Source organism: Rhipicephalus sanguineus, chromosome 2, assembly GCF_013339695.2.
Source record: "Rhipicephalus sanguineus isolate Rsan-2018 chromosome 2, BIME_Rsan_1.4, whole genome shotgun sequence".
NCBI classification, from domain to species: Eukaryota; Metazoa; Arthropoda; class Arachnida; order Ixodida; family Ixodidae; genus Rhipicephalus; species Rhipicephalus sanguineus.
The window spans coordinates 68,144,290-68,154,029 of NC_051177.1; the positions used below are offsets into that span (position 1 = coordinate 68,144,290).

General features: G+C 46.5%; 1 protein-coding gene across 1 annotated transcript in view; it reads left to right on the forward strand.

Annotated features, from left to right (window-relative positions):
* LOC119381644 (ubiquitin-like modifier-activating enzyme 1) overlaps positions 1–9,383 on the forward strand; it is a 38,754-nt gene extending 29,371 nt beyond the window's left edge. Inside the window, exons 20-26 of the mRNA XM_049412852.1 lie at positions 462–651; positions 1,483–1,751; positions 3,246–3,350; positions 4,066–4,149; positions 5,913–6,007; positions 7,834–7,999; positions 9,151–9,383. Coding sequence (XP_049268809.1) covers positions 462–651; positions 1,483–1,751; positions 3,246–3,350; positions 4,066–4,149; positions 5,913–6,007; positions 7,834–7,996 — 906 coding nt within the window. The 3' untranslated portion in view covers positions 7,997–7,999; positions 9,151–9,383. The remainder of the gene's footprint in view (positions 1–461; positions 652–1,482; positions 1,752–3,245; positions 3,351–4,065; positions 4,150–5,912; positions 6,008–7,833; positions 8,000–9,150) is intronic.
* Positions 9,384–9,740: the final 357 nt, after the last annotated feature.

Below are 9,740 nucleotides of genomic sequence, written 5' to 3' on the forward strand. Positions count from 1 at the left end.
CATGCACGAAGAAGTAGGCAGAACCTCGACTAAATTTTATTTGGGAAAAGAATAAAGAGTCCGAACCGTAATTATTGACATGTGTGAACGTCTAGAAGTGGCTAATTTTTGGGCAAAAAAACAAAAAATTGCACTGCGTATGATACAAGCTCGCGGCACGTGCTGATCGAGAGTTGATATTCGTTCTCCCATAACCGGAATAACTGTTCACTGCGCTCCCCATCCCCCCACTTTTTTTTCTTGGGATGAGAAAGGCCTCGATGACCTCTCGCTGCTGGCTGCTATACTCTGCGCCAGCACCCTTCTGTTTCTTCCTCGTCCACACATACAAGCCACGCCATGAATGAGTCTGTATTTCTTGGATTCTTCTTGTGCTGCAGGGCACTCTTATTGCTCGTATTACAACATAACGCTCGTGGTCCTTGCACGACTAGCAACATTGCCTTCGCGTTGTGTCGCAGACCCTGCACATGGACTACATCGTGGCTGCAGCGAACCTGAGAGCTACGATGTTTGCCATCCCGCACAATACCGACCGTGAGGCGATCGCCGAAATGCTCAAGGAAGTTGAAGTTCCAGCATTCGATCCACAACCGAACCCAGACCCGAACAACGCCGCCAACAACGCCAACATTGCAGTGCCACAGAACGGTGCGTGTTTAAGTCGCTACGTCAGCGTTTGCTTTTCGCCTTCGAATGTTCGTAATTCACCAATATAGCGCATCCGCTGGAAGCCGAGATAGAATGAAGCCAGCGACAGCATAAAGGACAGGAGCAACGGTTTCAGATGAAATCCTGAAATATCATGGAGTCAAGCGAACTGAAAATGCCTTGCGTATACAGGCTGTCCTACGAAAGCGATGTCCGTAACCAGGTAACAAGGCGGCGCGGTGCATCGCAATGCTGTCGCTAGCATGAGGACCCGCAGACAAGCACGGCCGGGGCGCAGCGATTATAGGATTAATCAATCATCTGATAACGTGGTTTGCATAATGTCGATGATACAGTTGAAAAGCCGGTAATTGATAAAAGGTGCAGTCTCATATTAAAGGTTCCTTAGGGTGAGGTATGAATGCTAACGTATTACGGTGTATCTTAACTGCGTGAGCTGCTGTGACATCTTTCTCTTTCCAATACGAGAGCGCGTCTTGGCTATCCACCTCGCGGTTCATTAAGAGCGCTGGCCGGTGTCCTTGTTTTAGTGTGTTCACTCGCACACTACCGGCTTTGGCTTGTACCGGCTGCTGTTGGCTAAATGGTGGCTAATGCCGGTTAATGTTTGCTGAATATGTCTAAATAATTGCTAGTATTGCGTACTGGTCGTTTCCGATTGTGAAATAGTGTTACCGTATCCCGACTATTGTTGGCTAATCTAAACTATCCGCTGTCAAAATTCTGGATTCAGAAATCCGTTAGAATAGATACATAGACAATAACTTGAGTTTGATCCGCCTGAACCGTTTCTCTCTCTCACACGTGCAGACTTAGAGCGCTTAGACGACCTACTGGAGGAGCTGCCGGAACGAGATGAGCTCGAGGACGTGCACCTTGAGACGCTGGATTTTGAAAAGGACGATGACGCAAACTTCCACATGGACTTCATCGTGGCGGCATCCAACCTGCGCGCCGCCAACTACGACATCGAGCCGGCCGACCGGCTGAAGAGCAAGCTCATCGCGGGCAAGATCATCCCGGCGATTGCCACCACCACATCTCTGGTCGCGGGTCTTGCTTGTCTCGAGTTGTACAAGGTGACGTCACCGCGCACATTTCGATGCTTACTTGCGCTGAAACACGTTGACGCTATACGCTGACTTTGTTGTACCACGCTGGTCACCGAGTGTACTTAGCATGCGTAACGAATAAACTATAGGAAGGGCGACATGACGGCTTAGCGGTTTTGGAGGTGCGCCGCTAAGCTTCATGTTGCGGGCTCGATTCCCGGTGACAGGGAACGCATTTAGATAGTATATATAGGAGCTAAATGGGGAAACAATCGTGGGCTCGAATTTCGGTGCACATTAAAGAAACGCAGACAGTGAAAAGTAATCCAGAGTCCAACATTATGCGTCGTGCGTTATAATCATACCGCCGACTTGGCACGTAAAACCCCAGAACTTGCTTCCCAGTAAAGACAACGCTATGCGTCAATGAATGAAGTTATCAATCTGCTACCGTGAATTTTCTCTATGGCCTTACGTTTTGGCATATAGAAATCAATGTAACATGAGGGGACAGCGAAAACCTAGACTTTCCTAAAAGAAATTAAATTGTCGGAAGTTCAACGCTTGGCCGCCCGGGGTGGAACAGTTGTTACGGTGCTCGGCTGTTGACTCGAAGGTCGCAGGTTCGATCCCGGCCACAGTGGTTGCATTTTGATGGAAGCGATATGCTAGCGGCCTGTGGGCCGTGCGATGTCAGTGCACGTTCAAGCACACTAGATGGTTAAAATTTCCGGAGCCCTTCACTACGGCGTGCCTCGTAATCATATCGTGGTTTTGACTCGTGAAACTGCAGATATTATTAAGTTGAGCGCTTTGTTCTATTGTACGTCCTCGCTGTTTGTATTGTGCTGCATATACAGTGTCACGCTCTACCTAAAATAGCAACAGTGCACCCTGGCACTGTTGCCATTTTGAGAAGTTAGCTTGCAGCAATAATCGTTCGAAGAGGGAAACAGGAGGCACATTCATCATAACCTATGCATGGTTTTATCGGTGCTTGTTAGCGCGATCCACAGCAAGAAACGGAGGGGGAACGCCGAATTCTCACTGAACTTTATTGCACAAACACTCGTGAGCAGCAGTTGCTGTGCAGATATAAGAATTCAAAAAACAACATAGCTACTAAGCGAATTATTAGGCCTATTCACACTGATTATTCATTCAGGCACATGCACGTACAGGGAGCCCTGTTTTACACAACTGTATGAATTCGCCTCGTCTCTTGAGGTACATGTTGCTCGACAGTAGCGTAGCCAGAAATTTTGTTCGGGAGTGGTGCAACCATACTTTAAGGATGTTTGTGCGTGTGTTCGTACGTGTGCGTGCATATATACACATGTAAATTGGAAAATTTCGGGTGGGTGGGGGGGGACAGGGGGGTTGAACCCCCTACGCCCTCCCCCCTGGCTACGCCGGTCTGGCACGATATGCCACATTACTTCCTCCCTAACGCGAGATCTTAATAGCACTATTACAGCACTAAAACGTCTTGCTTTTTTTCTAAATTACGTTTTTAAACAGCTGGCGCAGAATCACGAGAAGCTGGAGCTCTACAAGAACGGTTTCGTCAACCTAGCGTTGCCTTTCTTCGGCTTTTCCGAGCCCATTCCTCCGGAAAAGAAAAAGGTGAGTTATGGTTTCTTCATGCGTCCTCAGTAAAACTCCAGCCTTAATAGCAAAGTAAAGATTTCTTTTTATTTCTGCGTTACCGCTGGTCGTTCAGTTTAATCAGCGTGAAGATACGAGCAATATCTATTATCCTTTCCAGATGTACTCGTTCGAGGTCAGTCTTTATCCTGCAAACGAATCGTCGTTGTAGGAGTGTGGGACAGGACTATGAAAATAGTTTTTAATGTTATAAGCGGCCGTGTGAACAGAGTTCAAGGAAAAATGAAGCTAAATATTTCAGTGGAGATGACAGCCTATTAGTGGGAGACCGCAATAACGCATGAAAGGCTTCGCATATTCTGGTCAAAAGGCTTCATATACGCCACGCCCTCTTATGAAGTTTCGGCAAGCCGGAGTAGACAGTCCGAAGTCGAAAATTAAAGAAAGTACGAGTGTCAGACACCAGTAGAAAGTGAGGCTGTACAAAATACAGGATGTTATCTCTTGCAATGTATTCGTGTGTTCAAATTTGCAAAATCTAAGCCAAGCTTCGTTGCACCGGCTGGTTATCACGCCTGATTATGACCAACACGTTTATAGGCACGTTACAAGTGACCACATTGTTATATTAGACGCGTTATATTAGATGCTTGCGCAATGTAAAAGTCGAGCGAATCAGTCGCAAACAACTCAGCCTAACGTAATTTTTCTTCCCTCGATTCCTCTGCAACAGTTTCGCGACCAGGAGTACACCTTGTGGACAAGCATTGACATCGAAGGCGAGATGACCCTGGAGGAATTCGTCCAGCACTTCAAAGTATGTGCTCAAAGATCGATCAGTTCAGCATGTTTTTCAGAATGTTTTTTTTTTCTTTTTCTTCTTCGACCATAATGCAACTGTTTCCACTGTCGAAGGCAACGTTAGCCCTGCAAACAAGCACAACTTCATCCATGTTACGTCTATTGACACATCTATGTATGCCATATATATATATATCTGTTACGACAATGGAATTGGAACACTGGCGCAAATGTTGCGTCACCGTACGAACTCTACCATTGCGATAGTTCGGTAATCTCCATCGTTGCCCTATAGCATTTCTATTTTCAACAAAGCAGCTACGACAATCTGGTTAGCCTACTGCTCAAGCAATCAGTTGATTCTTTGTCAGTGCTACCCATGTAAATAGCTGTTCCTTCTTATTTTGTCGCATTTCGATGGAGGTGGAAATGCCAGATGCCCTCGTTAAAAACACCAGGTCGTCAAAATTTCCGGAGCCCTCCACTACGCCGTCCCTCACAGTCATATCGTGGTTTTGGGACGTAAAACCCCAACAAATGTATTATTTTAGATGCGAAGCAGCCTTTGTTCGGGGCTGTGTCCGGCGATGGTGGTGGTGTCCGCGCTCCACTGCGCATGCGCCTGCTCTCTCTCCCACTCTCCTCCTTTACGCAGGTGTTCGGTCGCCTTCTCTCCTCTCCTCCCCCGCGCTGCAGCCGCGGCCCAGCCACTCCTCCCACATGATGCAGCCGCGCCGCAGCCAAATACAGCCTGTAACCCACTCTCTCCTCTCCCTCCCCCATTTAACGTGTATATAAGCGCGTGCGCTCAGTCGGCTTCCGTCATTCTCGCTTTACTCCCGTTCAGATGAGTTGTAACGTCACCGTCGGCGCCACTCGTTCACTCGGCGCTAACGGAAATCAACGCACAAACTCAACGTAATGATAACACAAACACACAATACAAACCTCGTACACTAACGGAAACGCCGAGTGAACGTAACAGAAACTTGGCGTGCGCCCCCAGTGCTGCTTCGCATCCCGTCATGATTCTCTCGAGTGGGAGACGGTGGATTTTTTTTTTTTTTTTATGATAAACCAATTTTACGGGACTCCGTCAGCTGGAGTTCACGGAAGGGAAAGAACTCTCATCAATCCAATCGTAGCACTGAGCTCCAAGGATTTTCATGTGGATTTCTCAGACACAAAGCTCTATAAATAAAGTAATCTACGTTCTAGTCCGGGATTTGAACCCGGAGCCACCGCGTTTTAGGGGCGAAGCACCTTAGGGTCTAGGCTTGTCCGTTGTGTGGTGTCCGTGCTCACGGCACAGCACCGTGTAAAATCTTTCAAAAAAGGTCTAACAATAGACTAATATCAGTTATAATTGTGACAGAACAATATAAAACATCTAGAAGCACAAACCCATTACACCTGTCAGCGATTTCAACGTAGACATTATGTACTTTAGGGCCCAGCTTTGTCGTACACTCCTACAACTCCTACAAGCACAAACCCTTTATACTAGCCGGCGACTACAACGTAGACATTATGGTCCTTAGGACCTAGCTTCGCCCACTCGTAATTGTCCACTTCGTGGTGATATGTTCAATCTTTTATACTTACACGCCTTCGTGATCAATTTATGGGTTACTGATGGGACGCAGAGATACCAAGGGTGGGTGTTCCAGGCCTTCTAACCCTTTTTCCTTACTTATCATTTAGCTTTATTATGTGCCTTTTGCAGACGAACAGTAACACTATACATGGCGTTCACATTCAATTTCTTTTTTCCTCCAGAAAGAGTTCGAAGTTGACATCGTCATACTGTCTGAGGGTGCACGCATGTTGTACGCCAACTTCATGCCTCCGCCGGCGAAGCGCCTTAAGATGACGTAAGTACTGTCTTTAAGCATTCGCAGGCGTTCCGACAGCTGAACGTACAAAGTAGTTAAACAGTGTGTATACCATATGCATGCTCTTAGATGCCCGTTGCACACTGTTTGCAAGTGGCTCACGAATGCACTTCATCTCGTGCTATATGTGTAAAGCATGCTTTCCTCCCACGCCTAACGCCAAAAGAAAGTGCAAACTGTTGATGAAAGCCGTCACTGTTCGTACTGGTCAGGTGTGGTCAAGACTCGACGTAGTGTACCACTGTTGGAATTCTTGTTACAGCTAATAAGTACTGAAGGTACTTAGTGGCTCGTCAGTCTTGATACGTATTGAAACTGACGAATGAACCTCGGAAGTACTGCCATCAAAGCCTGTATGACAGCTCAGACCATTTGAAAACATCGAAAGAGTGCACAGGTTGCGTCAACATTTTTTTGCGTCCTCGTGTGTCCCTGCCGATATTTTTTTTCTGTTCTAGAGAAGCAATATAGCAACGGCTGGTTAAAGGTGCTAAGCATAAAATTTATTCATGCCCCCATAAGGATCATATGCAATAAGCGGTCGCGCAATTGTTCACAGTTCAATAAATGTACTTTGTCGTAGATCTAAAAGCATAGTCTGCATAATCTTACGCATGCTCTACTGGCACTGCATAGACATCTTAGCAAAAAGCAAAATAGGTTGAAAAGCACAATGGGTTGAGTAACTGTGGCGGAAACCTTCTCGTTGTAACGAAGTCGCTCTAAACGACCAAGCGATAGTAATCGGCGCGCGCCGTAGAGATAAGCAGAAATGCAAACGCGTGCGTGATTACGCTGGTTGGTTCATACTTGCGGGTAAAAAATCGCATACAGAAAACGAGAGAAGAGACGACAAACCACAGCCCTGTGCCTTGGCTAGTGCTTAGCCCCGTCACGGTGGTCTAGTGGTTATGGCACTCGACTGTTGACCCGAAGATCGCGGGATCGAATCCCGGCCGCGGCGGCTGCATTTTCGATGGAGGCGCAAATGATTAAGCCTTAGATTTAGGTGCATGTTGACGAACTTTAGGTGGTCGAAATTTCCGGAGCCTTCCACTATAATCATATCGCGGTTTTAGGACGTTAAACCCCAGATATTATTATTGGCTAGTGCTTATCTTATATTATCTTGTTATTGCGCTGTTTTCCCAGCAAGCCAGAACTCTTGTGTCGCCGGTGCAGCGAAGAGGCCTGTAAGCTATCGCTGATTGCAGCGCAAAAGTCAGATATTGCCAATCAGTTCTGCTGAATCCCGCAAGGTGGCGGAAGGGTTAAGAAAGGAAAAATAGACAACCACACGTTTATAGCACGAAGCCACAAGGAAATTCATACGGATTTCCCAGAAAGAAAGCCTCTTAATCGCCGAAAAATTCTCACTCGGGCCAAAGATTTTTTATCATTTATTTAGTTGCATCTATCTCAAGTATTCGCTCTCGAACAACGGCGATTTTTCGCTCACAACCAACGACGCCGACACCGACACCGACACCGACACTGGAATTTCTTCGAAATGAGCTCTTTAACGCTATCGCGTTATTAAGTGTACGGACTGTATAGAAGAGCTTACAGATTGCAGAGACCACCCTCGTTCACGTTCTTCTATTTCTGCCGTTCAAAGACAGGTGTACGCTATGATGGCTATTATGATGAGAATCACGGGCGAACATGTGCAACACGCGTTACAATATTATCATGTCTACCAAGCCAATTCAGAATGGCATTTTTCCTCCCACCGGTGCGCTTTCACGTTTGACACCTTCACTCGTTCGATGCATTTGGGACTTCGTGCCATTTCTTATTCGCAGCATGAGCGAAGTGGTGGAGGACGTGTCCAAACAGAAGATCGATCCGGGCAAGCGCTTCCTAATGTTACAGCTGATGTGCACCGACTTGGACGGCAACCAAATCGAGGTGCCCCAAGTACGCTACCATCTGCCGACTCGAGAGGAACCCGGCTCTCCACAGTGAACGGTATACGCTGACTTAAAATCCTGGAAGCGGATTCATCAAGTATTTTTCGTCCAGGCGAGCTAGATCACAATGTGCAGTATTTGTTTTGAAACTTATGAATCATTTGTATAGATATTTAGTACTAGTCTGTGCACATTACAGAGATCGTTGAACATGAAAGCGAGCATATGAAACTTGGCCCTCTAATGGAGGAAGACAATTTCGCCCGTCATGACGGTGCTTCTGTACGGCGCAAAAATTTCACAGGCTTGCTAAAAGTGGCCAAGAGGAACAACGAAGAAAACAATAAATTAATGCTGCACACGCAGGCTTGAGAACGAACAGTGCGAGCAAGGCGGTTGGTAACGGCGGCTAACACTCTAGATTTCATCCATGATGGGAAGTGGACTCGGGCAAGGAGCTTAATATAGCCGATAACATGACTGCAAATCTACACGGGTGGACAGAAAGGAGATAGCAGGACAAATAAACAAGAAAAATAGGACTCTGAAAGATGCGAGTCCAACTCTGTGAGCAGCTGAAATGTGGGAACACTTCGAGAGCCGTTGTCCTATACGGAAGGGCGATAGAGCATGACAGGTCGCCAGTAGACCCTGTTCTTGAGATGCGACTCCGAATATTTGACCAGTCCTACGAATGCTCCCAGAAAGCTTTCTACAACAGTTCGCCAACGGCTTTGTGCACTACATTTATTTATTTATTTATTTATTTATTTATTTATTTATTTATTTATTTATTTATTTATTTATTTATTTATTTATTTATTTATTTATTTATTCTTTGAAGGCCAAAGGCATTACAATAGAAATTCCTGGTTTTATAGGATTATCTCATTTTTCTCAGCAACTAATGTGTCGCATGAAGCTCTTCGGTATACGTGAAAATTTCTGATTAAACAGTTTTAGATAATGATTCAGGAACACAACGTCTTGTATAGAAGCGAATGACGGGAACTTAAATCGAAACGAAATATCCGAAATCTATAATTGAAATCGACTTGAGTAAAACTGACGTCCGATTTCTTAAGTCTATGTGAAATGTAGAGTAGAGCGAAGTTTTAGAATTCAAAAGCGGCAGTATTAGTCCTACCGCTACAGCTGCCTTTTACGCCTTTAACCGGATTTCACAATTGTGACATTTTTTTTTTCCAGACCCAACAGCAACTGCCGGCACCATCCCAGCCGCGACACTTCGCAGCCCGTGCAGATGCCAAAATGCAAGAGACGGGCCACTCTCTTCCCATTCACAACGCCTCGAATTCGAAGTTTACTTGGGCCCCGCACTTTTATTTAAGTTTAAATTTCCACAAATTACAGCAATGAAATCCAAACCAATGGTTGGCTTTGCGAAAGTTTGCCTACGTAAATACGCGCGTATACCACTAATACTTAAGAGCTTTTAAGACGGGAGCCTTTAATGTCTCATACTCGCGGCGTCCGTCCGTGCCCTGGCACGGTGCCAGCTGTGGCCTCTCCCCCCTCAGACTTTCTCAGCAATCATGTGATGGCACAGTGGCGCATAGCAACAGTTGCACGTTGCTCCTCCCAGCGCGCGTTGCGCAACTGTTGCGCAACGCGGCGACGGCGTGCGTCGGCGGCGTCCGTTCATCAACGCGCAACAGTTGCGCGTTGCTCCTTCCAACGCGCGTTGCGCAACTGTTGCGCAACGGCGTGCGCGGCAACGCTCCTTTGTCAGACGTCTCGTTGCGGCAGTGGAGTTCGTCGGATTGCTCCCAAGCGGT